At 41.4% G+C, this 18,738-nt stretch overlaps 1 protein-coding gene across 3 annotated transcripts; it reads right to left on the bottom strand.

The window, feature by feature from the left end:
* Positions 1-734: 734 nt before the first annotated feature.
* Positions 735-16,927, bottom strand: ercc6l2 (excision repair cross-complementation group 6-like 2). 3 transcript variants are annotated; one of them, XM_028578581.1, is made up of 20 exons: positions 16,682-16,927; positions 15,850-16,268; positions 15,619-15,735; positions 15,274-15,467; positions 15,025-15,118; positions 14,750-14,817; positions 14,378-14,585; positions 14,082-14,222; positions 13,155-13,271; positions 12,903-13,022; positions 12,749-12,820; positions 10,903-11,048; positions 10,651-10,746; positions 10,400-10,499; positions 10,075-10,227; positions 9,580-9,663; positions 5,617-6,691; positions 5,376-5,530; positions 4,662-4,819; positions 735-2,901 (listed from the first exon to the last, which is right to left on the bottom strand). In XM_028578581.1, the coding sequence occupies exons 1-20, from the start codon at positions 16,710-16,712 to the stop codon at positions 1,611-1,613; spliced, it is 4,839 nt and encodes a 1,612-aa protein (XP_028434382.1). In that variant the 5' UTR covers positions 16,713-16,927; the 3' UTR covers positions 735-1,610. The 3 variants fall into 3 exon arrangements, with proteins under 3 accessions (XP_028434382.1, XP_028434383.1, XP_028434384.1); XM_028578582.1 differs by lacking the exons at positions 15,274-15,467; positions 15,619-15,735; positions 16,682-16,927 and having other exon boundaries at positions 15,850-15,966; XM_028578583.1 differs by lacking the exons at positions 15,274-15,467; positions 15,619-15,735; positions 15,850-16,268; positions 16,682-16,927 and having other exon boundaries at positions 15,030-15,039.
* Positions 16,928-18,738: the final 1,811 nt, after the last annotated feature.

Genomic DNA, 18,738 nt, shown 5'->3' with positions numbered 1-18,738 from the left:
CCAGCTGTGCACTCATGCACACACACACACACACACACACACAGTAAGGGCTTACCTTGTATTCACAGTACAGCTCAGCTATGAGTTTGATATGTCACAGAAGTTGTTTTGCTCATTTGGAGTAGTGAAAATTATTCTGTCGCCAGTTTGAAACACACTTTAAGAGTGTGAGAGGACGGATAGATGGATGGGTGTGAAAATGACTCCCCATCCCTCTTCTCCCAGCTCCACTAAGTCTTCAACTGCTTATTATTTCACTAATAGCGCGGCAGCTTCCACTCTGAGGGCCGTTTGTAGCACGACTGAGCCGAGCCTAAGACTATCAGATTACTGTGCAGAACAGTGTGAAGGAAAACACACCATCTACACAATGTGCACACTCACATGCGAGTGGGAAGCAGTGAGGTGTTTAGAGTGACAGAGACATAACAGCCATTAGGGAGTTTTAAGTGATATCTCTGCAGGGCCACTAACAGTCCCTGGGTGGCAGTCATGGTATCCAATAACGATAATGGCCAATGCCTACAGCGGGTTGGGTTTTCTCGGTCATCCACTTAACATCATATCAGGTGCTGCAACAGTTTGAGCACTGACACTGACCTTTAACTACATATGCACACAAGGGGTATAAACACATTCATATATTATGTTTATTTTACAAATTTTTATAGAACATTGGAGAAACATTGGGGCTGAAACAATTAGTTGATCAGCAGATAATTCATTTGCAATGATTTTGATAATCATTTGACTTTTATTTCTTAAGCAAACGTGCATTTGATGGTTTAGCTTCTCAAATGTGAGAATAATTCAGTTTTTTTTTTTTTGTTAGTGACAGCCCTATATTACATATCTACAATTTACCATTATGATTTGTAAAAGAAAAAACTGGCAGGCGCGCTTCTAGTATCCTTTTAACCACCGGTGCTTATAGAAGGGAATAAAGTTCACGGAAAGGAGGAAGAAATCAGACTTAAAAAGTCATAAAAAAAAACATGTCCAGGCACTCAAGGTTGGTTACAAAAAGTGATAAAAGGTCTTTAATTAACAGGGCAAGGCATTGAAAATAATAATAATTATTAGTCACACCCTGAGGAAGGCCCAAGCCGATACGCGTTGGTGTATTTTCAATGTCTTGCCCTGTTAATTAAAGGCCTTTTATCACTTTTTGTAACCAACCTTGGGTGCCTGGACTTTCCGTTTCCATTGTGATTAGTTTGGACTTGAATTTTCCCACTTTTTTATACACAGGTAAATGCCTCAGTCATGACACATTATGCTGCTCCAGGGGTTGTATGGGTTAGATAAGAAAATGTAGAAATAAAGCAATAACTTCTATAAAATATACAAATGTTTAAATTACCAGAGTGATTAACACTCTGTTTATTCAAGTACAGTCAGCATTAGTAACTTACTAATTCAATAAACACAAATATTTTCAAATAATTAGAGTGAATAAAAGAGAAGAACGGTACAAATGAGATTTAAAAATAATAACATAAGATCTGAGGCAGGAAAACCTGCTTTAAATATCCATTTAGAACTGCAGAAGTAGAAAGTATAGAAGGGAAAAATAAACTTTTAACACTAGTTAAATCATCTCTCCTGTTTTACTTTTTCCACAGGAACTTCTCATTAGTCTTCCAGAGACTCTTGCTATCCTCTTCTCCAGACCTACCTCTTGCTGCAAAGTTAGTGTTGATGCAAACCCTCTGCACTTCTGCTGGATCTGTTAACCTGTTGATGCTCTCCTCATTACCCTCATTCAAGATGTCCCAGAAATCTTTGCGAGTGCCCTTTGATACCACCTGGTGTGCGCGTGATTTGTTTGAGTTTGGAGAGCACAAGGAGTCTATGAGGCCTGCTAAACCAGAATCAGTTTTTAGAGTGATTTTGGATGGAGATGGTGTGGTGAAACCTGTGCTTACTGACACGGAGGGGCGAGCAGGGGGTGTTTTTGGGGCGCCTCTCTGTTGTGCACCCCTGGGTTTGGGTTTTAACAGATCATCGAGGATTGAGGTGTCTCCTATCAGATCTGTGAGGAGGGAACGATGACTGGAGGTGGATGCGGCCTGCTCAGGAGGAGAAGAGGTCTGACGATTTTCTCTCTGGCCTTGGATAGTTGCGCTGGTTCTTGAAGGCAATTTTTGCTTTTGCTCCCTTCCCTGTGCTGTGGGTTTGGATAATGTGGTGGACCTGCCATGGCTGAGGTCCGGAGAAGAAGGGATATCTCTGTCTGTGCAGTTCAGCAAAGCAGCAGCCTCCCCAGACCCCAGACCACTGCTGCTGCTGGCCTGATCCAAGCCAAGACCACCACCAGCTCTGAAGGCTCCAGAACTAGAAACACTACCCCTCTTTGTCCTCTTATGTCCTCTGGCACTGCAGACCGGCTCCTCCTGCTCCTCGGACTCAAGGCTTGGAACATCATTAAGAGGTTCTAGGACATTCTTTTGTGGGATCTTTTGCTTTTTCTGGGTTGATAGAACATTTTTTTGTGGGTTTCTATGCTTTGTCTGGGGTTCATCATCTTCTGGGTGTCTAGACGGTTTCTGTGACACGGAAACGCTGATTTGTGGGGTTTCAGGCTTAGTTTTAGGTTCAGTATTCTTAGGAGTGTCTTCAGGCTTCCACTTAGCTTTTGGAACATGCTTTTGTGTGTGAGATTTTGCGGCTGTTACGGTGGATGTTAAGGAGGTAGTCGTTAAAGAGGAGGAGGTCTGTGCTGAATCAGGTTGAGGGAAGTTGTTTGTGACTGTATTGGCCAGGTCAGGGTGGTTCAGTGAAGTGTAATACTGTCGTAGCCAGGCCAGTCTCTGGGTTGAGTTTCCTCTTAGTATCTCCACCGCAAACTGATGGATTGAGGGAAATTTGAATGTTTCTGCCATTTCCTCCAGCTGCTGCCTACACACGAGCACACAAAAGGACACAAAGACAGAAATGATTGTGAAGAAGCATTTATGCACAGAAAAACATGTATGTTTTCATAACTAATATCACCTGCTAATATCGTGTGAATTCATCACCATATTTACACACGTAAAGTTAGTACATGGCCAGAATTTGGCAAATGTGAGGATACAGTAAGGTTTAAAATCACACAAATAACATTGTCTTTAAAGAACCCACACAGTCTACTCTATAATCATATATTCTGTGGGTCTTTCAGGCCTAGCCTAAGATGAATAGTTCCCCACATATTCAGCCTCATATCCAGACCCCATTTGCAGTATGAGGTGTTTTTCCTGAGCTCCAAGGCAGTCATTAAAACGTTGGTATAACCAGACTCGGGGACAGAAACACTTCAAAGTCACCGGTGGTCCAGCAGCAATATGGTGGTATTATTACCATTTGTGGCTTTCACTGGAAAAACAATAAATAAAAGTAACTGCAGTAAAACACAACGTGCATGTGGATTTAAAACATTGAACAGCAAGATTAATTGAGAGGATATCAATGTAACTAGTCTGTATTTTCACTCCCTGGTGAGCCTCTGGGCAGAGATACAGTCTTCCCCTTAGCCATAAAGGGGTCTGTATAAAAGGGTTTGGGAAGGATGGGGGCGGAGGGGATGCAGCAGGACAGAGGTGTGTAGTTGAGTGCTGTGTGTCTGTATATGTGCGTAAATGCTTGTTAGGACGTGTGTGTACTGTATATCAGTGTGGGTTTTAAAGTCCTTGGGCGACCAATTTTGGTACGTCTCAGAAGGGCTGTGGTTGTGAAGGGGAAAACTCCTGCACTGTTAAGCCTGAACATAACTGGGTAATCTTTGGCATAATGCTGGGAAATAGGTGGAAGGGAAAGCTCAGCGGTGGTCACACACACACACACACACACACACACACACACACACACACACACACACACACACACACACACACACACACACACACACACACACACACACACACACACACACACACACACACACACACACACACACACACACACACACACACACACACACACACACACACACACACACACACACACACACACACACACACACACACACACACACACACACACACACACACACACTTTTGGCCTACATCCCTACACTGCCAGGAATTCCTCTCTTTCGACTTCACTCTTTACACCCACTTTCCTCCGCTGGCCTGATTATTCTCATTCAAACCATGCAGGCCCCTTTATCTTAACTCATTAATTCTCCTTCACTAGGGGCGGCTGTGGCTCAGTGTAAAAGCGGTTGCCTGCCAATCGGAAGGTTGGTGGTTCGATCCTTGGCCCTTCAGTCCCATGTCGAAGTGTCCTTGGGCAAGACACTGAACCCCGAGTTACCCCTGATGCTGTGCATCGGAGTGTAAATGTGTGTGAATGATCATCTGCTGAGCAGGTGCCACCTTGTACGGCAGCCTCGGCCACAGTGTATGAATGTGTGTGAATGGTTCCTGTACAATATTAAAGCGCTTTGAGTAGTCGTTGAGACTAAGAACAGTACATTTACATTCACTATGTCTACCCATGTCTTTTTTCCCTCTTCTACCATACCATCTTTTAACCTGCTCATGGTAAATGCATCATCTCATGTTCTGCAACCTGCTATTTTTTTTTTATCTCTTCCTCACAGATGTTTTTGCATCATCTTAACTGCTATCACCGCTGGTCTTTTTATTCACCTCACCTCCTCACTCTTTCAGTACCTGCATATGGCCTGGGGAGTCTCTCCGATGATGAAAGTGGTGTGTTTGGTGTGATGCACACTTTTGTTGGTGTAGGTGACTGGATGGTCCACACTGGGCTCCTCAAGTCTGACAGTAGAAGGGCAAGGCTGACTGTCTGGTGGGCTCGCTGACAGACTCTGATACAATCAAACAAAAGATTTGTAAGATGCCAAATAATGACACTTTAAAATCAAACCCACAGTAGTCCACAAACCTCATTATGAACCATTTATTTAAAGATATTTTGCCAAGTTTGCTCACCAACTGTTTGCTGAAATGTGCAGGTGTATGTTGACAGGACAGTGGCTGTAAACATGTAGCATTATGAACCACAGATTTGAATATAGTTAACCCACACTGCTGCTACTCATCGAGCACGACAGTATTTGTTTACAGTCACTCTCGTGTCATAGTGAGCATGTGTGTCTGATACAGTGCTGGCAAGCCTTATTCTGCATGCCAATGTGCAACTGCCAGACACGCTTTGGGTGAAAACAGGTCTAAGTGACACAGTTTCCAGGGAGGCGTGTGGATTATTGAGTAATCCTGTCACTGTTTCTGGAAAAATACATTCCTGTTAAGTTTTGTCAAATGTAACTCAATTTATCTAATCTAATTTGGGATAGCAAGATACAACCACAACATTATGTTTGAAGAATCACTGAACCAGACCAATGTTAGGGCAGTATGTACCTCCTGGGTTCCTAGAAGGTGATTGGCCGGGAGCTGAGAGTACATCTTGCGCTCAAACACGTCTCGTACAGCAGCTCTGCTGATCCGCTCCTCTGCTTTGCTCCCGCCCACCACTCGCTGGTTAGAGTGGGTGTACGCCACCTCGTGTACACCCCCTTTAGACAGAAATATACATCATAAAAGGGTGAAATTGAGTTCATAAAAAATCATTTGGCATATGAAAATAGGTACTGTATCTGACCTAGCACACTGTCGACAGTTCCATCCTTTTCTTTGGAGGCCGGGGATGTCTGACTTTTCAGACTTGTAAATGACACAGCTTTGCACATCCCTGCTTGTGTCTCTGTCCTGTCGGTTGTTGCAGCTCTTTGACCATCTTTTGGCAACTTAACTCGGGATCTTTCGTTCTGCGGAGATGTAAAGTGACATCCTGTAGATCTCCCTTTCTTAATAGGAGTGTGTTCATCTTCTGAGGATGATGTGAATGTGTCTATGTCTTCTGTGTATTTGGATCTGGCCTTGTCCCTAACACTTGCGCTTTCCCTCTTTCTGTTGTGGTCCAACCTCTGTCTCCCACGGTCACGTCCTCTACTTTCTGATTTGAAAGCGTCCCTCTTGGGCCACGTCTTTACCTCTATGTCCAAATCCTCAGATTCATCGGAGTAACTCTCAAAGCCGCGCACTTTCGGTAGTGGAGTTTTGAGCTTGTTGGGTTTCTTCGTATCTGGTGAGGAATTTTCATCACTCTCCTCATCTACTGTAATTTTCTTATCCGTCCACCCTTCCAGGCCCTTTCTCTTTCTTAAAGCATCATTACGCTGTTTCAACAGAGACACCCTTTCTTGTCTCCCCGCATCTCTATTCTCCCCATCTTCTCTGCTGGAGATGTCCCAGGTTGTTGTTTTCAATTTAGGGAGACATACTGCACCATTTCCTATATTGGAGTGCTTGCAGATGCCAGAGGAGGTACTTTCAATCTTTTGATCCTCAGCATCTTCCTCAGGGGGGCTTTCGAACCCCGGACTACTGTCCCCTTCTGCTAACTCTGGTTTTTCTTTGACCCTTTCGAGGAGCCTGGAGAAACCGTGCTGGAGAAGACTCATTCGACAAGGACCAGTGGCAGCATTCGCACCCATGTTGCCATCCACTACACTGGGCTTTGACACTTTCCTCTTAAGACCCTGCTCCTCCTCATCCTCTTCACTCCCACTGCTGAAGTCCAACACCCCTCTGGGGACCTTTGATGCATTTCTGTTATCCTTGGCTGGTTCATCATTCCGCACAGGGCCATTTATAGCGGGAGAATCTCTAGGTTCCTTAAATAAAAACAGTAGAAATTAGCTAGTACGTTTTAATTCCAAACACATCAAACGTTATAGGCCAACACGTAATTAACTTTGCTAATTGCAGCACCCCCAATAGGTCTAACAGGGTTTCCCACACATAGACTAATGTGTGGCGGTACGCCACACTATCGACACCGGCCGCCGCACATTGCGTTTTGTTATTAATTTTTTTATGAACGCCATTTAAAACACGTTCAGTTGCATTTCCTTTCCCTGCTCTCCTCAGTCTCTCTGTCACTTGCGTCTTGCTCACATACACACACACAGCTCCTCCCACCATGCACACAGCATCTGTCTCCATAAAGCAGAGAAGATGGCTGGCGAAATTCACAAGTTGACGAAAGGTTGGTATCTATCTCGTAAACACCTTTACACAATCACACATTAAAAAGTGCTATAAAAATATGTTATATTCTGAATACAATGTTGTTACTGTGTTAATGTTGGAGTCCCGACCCGACTTAACAAACAAGCGATTGTGCCTGCTTTAGAAAGTTAACTAGTCGCAAGTTTGCGGTAAAATGCAGTTGGGTTGTCGAGGTCAAAACACTATATGTAGCTGCTGCGAATCAAATAAATGTTTTATAAATAATGTTATGTCATTTTTTTACTCTTACACAGAATGTTTGCTGCTTCAATCCAGATGAGTATTGAAAAGTATTTTCCGCGACTGAAAAAGGCACGTGTTGAGGATGAGGACCAGCCTGAACCGGAGGTATCAGTCTGAAACAGAGCTGAACAGTCCGACCAGTGCAATTATAGTTATGTTATTAATTTGTTTACAATATTTTCAGGCTTCAACCAGTGAAAGACAGTCAGGGAGAGCGAGAGATAGATTCGTTAGGCATTGAAGTAGGAGAGGAGGACAGCATCCAACAGCGTGTTGTTACGAAATCTGACCAATTTTGTGACCTGTGAAAACTTTTTAGTGTTTTTGATCAAATCCAATATGGCGAAAGGTCCAACATGGCAGATATTGACATCATGGGATATCTATCTATCTATCTATCTATCTATCTATCTATCTATCTATCTCTCTCTCTCGATTCAATCGGTTCAAAAGTTAATCACATGGATGCAACGCCAACTTTGACCCATTGGTGGCGCTAGACTGCCTGTGGTGCAGACCTAAAACTTGGTGAAATGAATTATGGGACTGTCCCGAATCAATGTGCCAAATTTCACAACTTTTTACTGTACGGTTCTATGGTCTGCCATAGACTCCCATGGCAGAGGAAAGATGTGTAATAATAAGAAAAGGTAGAATCACTAATGGTGCCTCGCAGCTTTGCTTGTTGGTCCCCAAAACATTCAAAATGAAAAAGAATTTAGCTGCAAAATAGCACAAATGGCCTACAAATTTTCTAACTAACTAACCCTTATTCATGCCATCTTTCAGTGGACCTGCCCATGTGAGATGCCATTGTGTAATACAGAACAGATGTTTGTTACAATAAATCATAATACAATTTGATATGTGATATATGCCCTTAGCATGATGTAATATGTTGGGGTCATAACATTTCCTGGAGTTATATGAATGAGCCTTTATGGGAGCGACCACCAACTGTGATTCTAATTTCACAAATATGCCAACTAGATGACTCTTCCCCAGTTCTGCATGTGCGTGCTTACACGCCATGAGCCTCTCTCTGTGCGTGTTAAGGCACCCCAGTGTATTCTGTATTTCTGAAAGAATCTTAAAGAGCCTCAGTGGAGCAGCATCCCTGTAAAAAGGACCTGGCTGGGAACAGGATGATAAGGGGTATCACTGTGTAAATAAATAGCTGAAAAGCAGAAGATAGGCTTCGGTGTGGTCTGCTCCTTCCATTAGTACACGCAAGTAATTACATCCAGCTGTTTCACACAGCATCAGAGAGAAAGTCAGAGGCAGACAAAGAACCTCTTCCTTTGCTGAATTGCAAAGAATTGAGTGTAAAAATGCAATGTTTTTGTAAGCCATGGCCTTAAAGTGATCCTCCGCCGAAATCTATTGCATTTTTAAAAGTGTTAAATACTTATGCCATGTGTGCTTGAAAGGGTTTCTGCAAAAAAGTTTGTAGTTCTCACACTGACAGAGAACAGGAGCAGCGGTAAGCTTCAATTCAGCCAGTTAAAATGGATTCAAATTGTTACAGGTTTGCACGGCAAAACAATTATCAAAACCTCACTAGGAACTTCTGAAAATACTTGGCCAATGCTCAGTATGTTGCAAACAACCACAGTTTGGCAAATGCACTACATCAAGTTTCAGTCAGAGGACGACGATAGGGTGACATAAAAGCAGTGTAATGAGCTATATTTTGCTGAAAATATGACGACTAAAACAGGAGTCGTTTGAGAGATTTCCATGAACTGTTTTGTTACTTTTTCCCCACTATTAAAAAAAAAACCCTATTGGAATCTATTGTAACTGCCTGAACTTAAGCTAACCACAACTGCTATAAGTGCTCCAAACTTTTCACAGCCACCTTTAAAGCCAACAGCAGGATGCGTATGCGATACTGACAACAAAGATATTGGCCAGATTATTACTTTCTCCTTGTTCTTTCTTTAAAAGTAACATAATTTGTCTCATTTTGACATGGGGCATTTTAGATTTTGACATGGGGCATTTTAGAAGAACAGAAAGATCACAAGACAAAGAAGAATCGAGGAAGCAATAAAGAACAGTTTGAGCTTAAATGAGAATGCAAGAGTAGGTTGACTGACAGACAGGAAGGTCCCGGTTTGAGGTATCCCCTCTTTCACGTGGGAAAAGGAGGATGAGTGGGCCGCTTGGGAGAGAAGACGGAGTGAGGGATGGGAAGATAGTGGCCCTAGTGTTCTGGGTCTCTGAGAACGGCAGAGTTACTCACGCTAAGTCCCTTTGTCTCCTCCTCCTTTTCTTCGCCTGTGTGTGTGCTGCTGGTCATTACACCGGCCTCCACTCGTCCTTCACGCTGACAGGAAAAGTGTGACACGCATTTATCAAAACATCAAATTTATCATGGAACGCCATTTCATTGTACATCAATTTAATGATGTTACAATCATCAACAAATCTTATCTTTTTATTTGTCCTAGGCAGTATATGACAGACGTTTAAGTGTTTTAGGTGTGTAACTGATGTTCTAATATTCAGAGGAAATTACAGTAAGTGCAACATGCCTCCTTTATTTTAACATTAAACTAGTTAAGGGCTTCCATTAATAGTCCATGTGGTTACTGTATACACATACTTTAAGAGAAAATTCCAAAGACCTTGTATTTTAACTGGGCATATGAATCAGTGGGATGAGGTGAGTTGAGGCAGTACACTACAGTAGAAAACATCATCAATCAAACAGTAAAAGGTGTGTAGGCTATCTAACCTCCAGTATCTTGCGGGTGAGGCATGTCCCTTGGGTCTGCAGCCTGAAGAGGTTTTTGATCCCAAACAGCTCCCCCTTATGGACACCATGGCCCTGCACTGCTTCGAAGTACCGCCGCGCACTCTCCTTGCCCACAACTGAGCACTGCAATTGCTGGAAGATGGGAATCAAGGTACAGATAGGGGCTTATAGAGATACGGACATAGAGCATTGAGCTCACATTTGAAAGCACTGTCAAAAAAATGAACTCCGTACAGTTATTGTAGCATTTCAGTGTTACTCGGTTATTCTTTTATTTGTGTGTGTGGTTATAATTATCTGGTACCTGTTTGTAAACTTGTCTAAGGTAGATAACCTCTTCTACAGTCCCCAATGAGATCAGCCTAAGAACAGTGACATCCCTGCACTGGCCAATACGATATGCCCTGAAGAGAGATACAAACATATCAACACAATCAGCCCAGAACATGACTAGGTACACTATACTGGCAGTTACAGTGCTTTTTTAAGCTGGTCGAGAGAAGCAGCAACATAATAAAAATACTGTGTAAAGTCAAGATATGGCCCACAACCTACCTGTCAATAGCTTGGAGGTCATTGGCTGGGTTCCATGTGGGGTCAAAGAGCACTACCACATTGGCCCCAGTGAAGTTAAGACCAAGACCACCCGCCCTGATGCAACAGAGTCAATTTTTCAGCAGATTCAAGGTTTTGAATATGTTTAAAATAAGCACTCACTGAAAAGAAAGCACCACTACAGGGTTAAAATGTAAATGTGAAATCTAAGAAAACACTACTTCTCTAACTAATTGTTATTGTTCGACTAACATGGTGGAAACCAGGCAGAGGTTGAAGCGAGTGGAGCTGTTGAACTCTTTGACAATCTGCATTCTGTCTTTGGATTTGGTGGTTCCGTCCAACCTGCTGTAGTCCAGCCCCTCTGCCATGCAGTAGCTCTCCAGCACGTCTAACAGCTGACGGGTTCAAAAAACAACAAACAATTGTTCAAAACGGATGAATCAACGGTGAAAAAACTGACATCTCTACATTTACGGTGTAAATTCACTCATGGTCAAGGTTGAAGAGATTTGTATGAGAGATAAAATGCAACAACAAATTTAATAGAAAAAAAAAATATTATCTTTAAAACCCATTTTTACTTTATTATTAATTATTTATTAAATTATTTGTACTCTATTATTAATTATTTAATTTATTTGTTAACTACCATTATGTTTCTGTTTTTGTCATTACTTCCCAATTTCATCAAACAGGAATGCGGGGTGGGAATTATCTAGTGGGCTCACAGCAGCCCTGGCTTAAGGGAATGTGGGTTCGGGATGATGATGTGAAAAATATGTATAATACACATACACTTAGTTGTACAACTGTATATCGTTGTGCGAATAAAACTTTTTGAACATAAAACTCTAATTGCCCCCACTTATAAAATTCCAAGGCTTACCTATTAATCTATTTCATGAGAAAAAATGTTTCTGCTACTATTATTCCTGTAAACAAGTCATATGCTCCAACAGCAGTGGCAATTAAGAGTGTTCATTCAAGCCTGTTGTTGTGTTGAAAGGCTGAATGGATAAGACCGGGTATAAAGCTCTAAAACCAAAACGCATACTTCCCTTTTAAACTACATCACTGTGAGCTTCAAATAGTTTTTCTACGGGAAAAAATTAGGGATGCACCGAATCCAGGATTTGGCCGGGGTTCGGTTTCTGCCGAACCTTAGAGTTTTTTCCCACCAAACTGAACCCTACGCTTGTACTACGCGCGCTACGCTGGTCGACGTAATGACGCCGCCGTTGATTATGGGAAGGTGTTTACGTAGGTGGACCGCTCAATGCAGTAGATGGGAGAAAGTGAAAATGGAACAAAAGTGTTGTTTGGCAGTACTTTCAGTCAAAAGAAGGCCATTCAAGTCGAGCTACATGTTCAATTTGCAATGCCGATTTGTCTCGTGGTGGCAAGGACCCTAAACAATATAAAACATCGCCACTGTTAAAACATTTGCGTATGAAACAGCCGAAAGAATATGAGTTGTGCATGAAGGAATCTACAGACAGCAGCCAAAATGCAGCAGCTTCAGGTACGGCAAAGGAAGGACAGTCACAGCTAAAAACTTGTGTTAACCAGACAGTGCCTTTCCCGGGCTGTCAGACGTTCTCTCGGCAAATGAGTCTCCCTACAGTGGGAGCGGAGCGACCGAACGGCCGGCTTTCTAATTTCACCCACCCAACATGCCTTCATCATACACTGGTTAGCAAAAATTTGCCAAACAAAATTGTCACTCATCTGGTGATAGCTTTCCTACGATGTGAAAAGAGCGTGTGAATTCAACCTTAAGCCTCTAACATTTACCTATTTTAGAGGCTGTTAACGTTGTTAATGAAGTTCATTAAAGTGTCTACTGTGTTAATGGACTGAGGATGGGAGTAGGATTCAGTATTCGGTTTCGGATTCGGCAGAATCTTAACCAGTGGATTCAGTATTTGGCCGAACCCCAAAAATCTGGATTCTGTGCATCCCTAGAAAAGAATCTCACCACACTGCTCATCCAACTCTCACACAATATATATCTGCACTCACATGAGCAAACACACGGACACAAAAGATTTTGATTTCAATAAACACAAAGTACCCACACAAACACAGCTCTCACCTTGGTTGAGAGAGAAAAAATAAGTATTTTATCTCTCCTTTGCAAGTAATGTTTCAGCAGCTTCTGCAAAACCTGAAAGGAACACAGATATGTTCACCCACACTGAAATAAGCTATAATGAGCAGGTGACTGAGTCTCTGCTCCCAAATCATACCTTCATCTTTCCGCTGTACATCGGGTCCGACAAGGCCTCAAATGCTTCATCTTTGCATCTCTGCACAAAGTCTGGAAACTTTTGGAATACCTTTGCACAGATGCCACCCACATACTTCTCCTGGAAGAAACCAATGTGACATTGTGAACCAAATACAGCAGAAGGTATGAACTTAGTCTGCAAAACCGGTCCAGGATATAGCTCTAATGAACAAGTATACAGAAGTAAGTCAGTAGGACAACATGTTTCTACCTGTTTCTTGCTGGTGCCTGCAGTGCACTGAAGCAGTGCCGCATGGTTGGCAACCTTCCTCAATATGGCCAGGTAACTAAAGTACAGCACCTTCATTTGTGCCCCTTCTGAGTTTGTCTGGAAATAAGAGAAACGGATATTATTTGAGGGCTCAATGTTTACGTTTTCAACCATATCAACGTTTTGCATGAATGTAACTCAAATGCAAAAATGAAGAGGTTCCATTGGACGATGGTAACAGGCTCCAATGTAGTGTTTCGAATTTCATTGCAGTACACTACATTTAAAAAGTAGAATGAAAACTGTACACCTAAAATCACACAGAGCATATTTTTACATCATGTTTTTCTGATTCAAGTGATGTGAGTGACCCCTAAAAAGAACTTTCACATAAAAGCACATACAGCTCAACCCTTAAAATTAAAAGGAGAACTCCGGGCAAGTTTTCCGTTAATCTTGATTGCTATATGTATAAGAGTACTGCTGATAGCAAAAAAAAACAAACAGCCGAATCGGTGCTAGCAACACGGAGCTGCTGCAGCTAATGCCGAGAGCTCCCACTCAGCTAAAACGGCAGTTATGGGGGCATAAGATAAAGAGTGCCTTTGTGCCTCTTAACAGACACAAAATGCAATTAAAATGTCTGTGCAACATGAACAGGGCCCTTACGTGACAACAAGATGCATTTAGCAACTTAGCTATTGTTTAAATTCACCTACCCTCTTAGCTGCTAGCTGCCGTCTGGGATGAGTGAGTGTGTTCAGCCAGGCTCTTACTTTGAGGGGGGAATAAACTTCAAAATTTCGTACTCATATACATATAGCAATCAAGATTAACGGAAAACTTGCCCGGAGTTCTCCTTTAAGTTTAACGCATAACAATGCACAGCATACAAAAGGCACACAATGGTTAAAGGGGTGAACTTACATCATAGCAGCATCTTCCCCGGGTGCGTCCACTTTGACAGTCACATTTCTCCGAAGACCTCAGCATTAACATCACATCTTCAGTGTCCAGCACTGTCTGATACACAGTCTGCTGAAAGTCTGTCAGACAGCAATACACTACCTTTGCAGAAAACACAACACACACTTTATTTGAGGGTTGCTTTTAGACAGCATGGACCTTCATCTGAATATTGTGATGATGGGATATTGTCATGTACATGGTGAATAGTAAGTTTCCAGAGAAGAGGAAGCTTAGTTTGACTTCACCAATCTTACCCGGTCATCCTTCTTAGGCAGTTGTTCCTTAATGAGAGCTTTAGTCCTTCTGAGGAACCACTTGGAAATCTTCCTCACCAGGGCTCTGATGGTCTTCCTCCCTGTAGCTAGGGCACGTTTGGTTGCACTGTGCCTCTGGGCTTGCTCAATCGGATATGAAATACTGTTCTTGAAATGTCCTAAGCTGCCAAGACAACCAGGTATGGCCCTAAATAAAATAAAAAGGTATATGAACGTAAATAGGAACTTTTTTCAGCAAAAAGTGACAAATTGCAATCACATCACTTCCACTATGGGGGATGACGTTTGTGAAATGTACTTTCAAATATGCATATGACAAATGTGTTGTAATATAAAAGTCTCTTAACCTACCAGTCCATGACACACCACAGCTCCTCAAGGTTGTTCTGTAAGATGGTGCCAGTGAGGCCAACTCTGATCTGATGAAAATATGTAAGTGCAAAGCTAGCATCAAATCCATGGTCCAAATGCAAAGCTAAGCCTACTAATGTTTAGCAGCTTATCGTGATGGTGGTACAATTCAATCTATTTTCTAAAGCAGAGATGAGGACCGCTAGAGTGCAGAGTCTAGTTACACACTAATAATAGTATTATGAAACAATAACACAAACATAAAGCACTCTGACCTTACATTTCAGATCCTTCATGGCCTGAGTGATCTGAGAGTTTGGATTCTTTATCTTGTGGGCTTCATCCACAATCACAGCAGACCAGTCTATGCTGCAGGAGGTGGGATGGGGGGTATATTTTAGTTACAGAAAAAAATACACAGTACAGTAACAAATTTATAACATATTTAAGAAAAAAACTAAATATACGTATACAGAAAACATGCTGCTTGTTTGTTGCTTGTGAATGTTGAGTACGGTTTTTACTTATTAAACTGATCCAGACAAAGGCGCAGAGTCTCATAGGTAGTGAGTGCAATCTCAATGCGTCCCTTTTTGATGCGAGCCAGCTCCTCCTCTTTCTTCAGCCCGTGGACAACCACACACTGGAAGTGACCCCATGTGTCCAGTTCATCTTTCCAGTTGTAAAGCACTGACAGTGGGGCCACAATGAGGAACAACTAGACCACATCATGGAAACACCAAAATTGTGAGGATGACAAATCAATATTCATATCTGTAGATTTACACTGTTGCTGCACTGGATTTAATGCAACTGGTATTTTATGATTTTAAAAAGTCTTTATGTTACTAGCATATTTCAATACCCACTTTGTTGGGTTTACTTTGCTTGGAGGGTATCTGACTCTGCAGAAACTGAGGCCTGTTGTTCTCGATGTCCCCCCATGTGCCTGTTTTGTGCAACACAGCAGCAAGGAAACCAATGACCTAAGATAAGATCAAAGAGGCGGAAAGAATGAAAGCAAGAGACGGCCATGTAAATAAAGCATGCAGACATTTAAACAATTCTGAAAACAGATGTGCAGCTAATGTACTTTGTACCTGTACAGTTTTTCCCAGGCCCATGTCATCCCCCAGGATACAACCTCTGGAACAGATGTAGTTGTTGTATATGAACCTAATACCTTCTCTCTGGTAATCCCTCAGGTATCTGTTGATAGTGTAGGGGACTCTGTCCCCATCAACATCACTCAACTCTAAGGGGACACATAGCCTGGTGTCTGTGATGCTGCTGGGAAACACAGGTTTCTCCTGGGTGAAGTGATTCAAGCCCAGTCTCATGAGTTTGGAGACAGGTACAGCTTCCACTTCTTCTTCTTCATCTTTATTATGGTCAGTGAATACCACCCATGCTGTGGTATCATTATGAGAGGTGGAGGTCAGTCTCTTAATGGTGGTTTCTCGCAGGGTGCCATCTCTTGGGTCAGGAGCCAGACAACTGTCACCTTCACGCCATGTTGCTATTAATTAATACAAACATGTCATTAGTTGACGGTTTTTTGCAACATATCAAAAAACTACTTTACCAAAGAAACACACATACAGTAGTTTGGATATTAGTCAATTTTGTAATTTATTTTTTCACATTCCTACTATTATTACGTTACTCTCTATAATATATTATTAAACTAATAGTATTTGGGTTTGACCGATCTAAACACCAATGTGTCCCATTGATCGAATCAATATAGCTAGCTAATGACTGAAGAGTAACGTTACGTTAACTAGCTAAGTTAACTTAATGTCCCCTGGAAAGGAAATATGTAAAATATGGCTAATATTAGCTAGCTGCAGAAGCTTTGCGTAGCCGTAGAGTTGTGTAAATCAGTGTCCAGCTAAAATGTAGCAACAGGTAAAAACATGCATTTCAAACCTTTTTCAACTGCAGAATTAGAAGCCATCATGATCCATTAGTGTCCTTCTTCCTATTCACTGTAGAATGCTAGCTAGCTTGATTAGCTTAACGTAGCTAACATGATTCAGCAAAAGAAAGGACGACAAATATGTAATGAAAAACTTAGAGAGTCGCTTTTACTTGTCCTCCGGTTAAGTTCATGTATCTTCACAAAAGTTACACAGACACACAGCAGGACCAACCGCAGCTCCACTCCAGCTCGCTGAATATTTATCTATTTTAACAACGAGTAACGCACTTTCGACGTATTTCACAAATACAATTTAAACGTCTAACGTTACTCTACAAATTACAAATTCCGTTAAAACCATAGACTGTGTAAATATGTTTTAAATATATATTTTTAAATAATTAATGCTTTTCTGATTCAGCCGTTTTGTTCCAAGGGGGAAACACAATTTCACTGTTGGACATTGTGTTGAAAGTGCTGCGTAGAATCTAAATTACCTTTCTATGATATAACGTACAACGAAAGTTGATTCATTTATTATTACAAAATTGTTGCAATAAAATCTGAGCAGTGGTTACGCCAATGTGTGAAAGAAAACAATGTTCTCTTCAGTGCTTTTATCAGTTTACAGACTGATAATATAGACAGACACAAAAAAAATAAATGAAATAAAATAATTTGTGCAAATATGAACAATGTGCCATTAACGCAAGTAAATTGTAACATTTCAGGCCTGCACTACTGTAATGCCGTGTGCAGTTACTGTTTGGAACAATACTGGTACTCACATGTTTGTATGTTTCTATTTTTATACTTTTTATACCTTAAATTATTTATATTATTTTGAACATATTTATCTAATTTATATAGTACTGGAGTTTATGCACCGATCCAATACCACGTAATCAAGCCCTAAAGAAAATACGTTCAAGTAGTTTATTTATGTTCTTTTTCTGTTATAACTGACTGTCAAACTGGAGAATAAAAGAAAGTTCTACGGCATTCATTGTTTGAGTTTGTTCATGTTTTACAAAGAGTTTAACCTGAGCCAGACCGACAACAAAGATAGAAATAATATCACTTCCATATAGGGATAGTAGTATAAAGTTGTTAAAACATAACAAAATATATGACCCACTGGTATCGGATCGGTACTCGGTATTGGCCGATACGCAAGTTCAGGTATCGGAATCGGTATCGGGAAGCAAAAAATGGTATCGGACCATCTCTAGTTGTGTTTATTACCTAGTGGCTATCAGGGTTGTCCTGTCACAAACGTTTCATTGCCCAGGTTATCTGTGCAGAGGACTGAACTTTGAGTGTATATAACCTAACTTACGTGTATAAAATGTCAGTTATGTGTGCACAATTCCTATACTGATTGTTTGGACAGTATTTAGCATTACTTCACTAAACGCAATTACACATCTGCTAAGATGATTTTAACATTATAAATACTTGGTCACTGTATTTAACTACAAACCTTTAGTAATTTAAAAAAAGAAAAAAAGATCTGCCTATAAGGCTGGGGTTAAACTGTGAGTGCAGAGGCTGCAAGAGCACTGACCCTGATTACCTTCTTAGAAAGGAAACACAACAGCATCATTAAAACAACCAAAGAGAATAACACAGAGAATAAGTCTTGACAGAAGGTGAAAGTGGGGAAGTAATTTTGTAAACAATGACTTTTGGTGGTCTGTAGAAATAGCCTACAGCAAAATCAAGGTAAATGTATTTGTCTGTCCTTTGGGGTCGACATGATGGCCATAAATAAGCTCACTTTAAGGTTGTCTGTTGCTATGCAGAACAGACTTGTAAACACACAACACTGTGTCAGTTCTCCATCCCCAATTTGACTTTCCCTAAATGTTCGCTGTGGCGCTGCAGATGAGGCACAACTGGGTCCGCTTCTCGCTATGGTACACTGCCATACAAAAATTGTACTTTTTGTTCCTGTTTTCTCAACACTGGGAATTTATAGGGCAGCTGCCGCAGATGTTCTCATAAAGAAAATCCAAACACTGAAGTCAAACGGTTTACATATTGCACTGGATCTCACACACAC

This window comes from Perca flavescens, chromosome 5, assembly GCF_004354835.1.
Source record: "Perca flavescens isolate YP-PL-M2 chromosome 5, PFLA_1.0, whole genome shotgun sequence".
Taxonomy (NCBI): Eukaryota; Metazoa; Chordata; class Actinopteri; order Perciformes; family Percidae; genus Perca; species Perca flavescens.
This window is presented reverse-complemented; position numbering and strand designations above follow the sequence as displayed.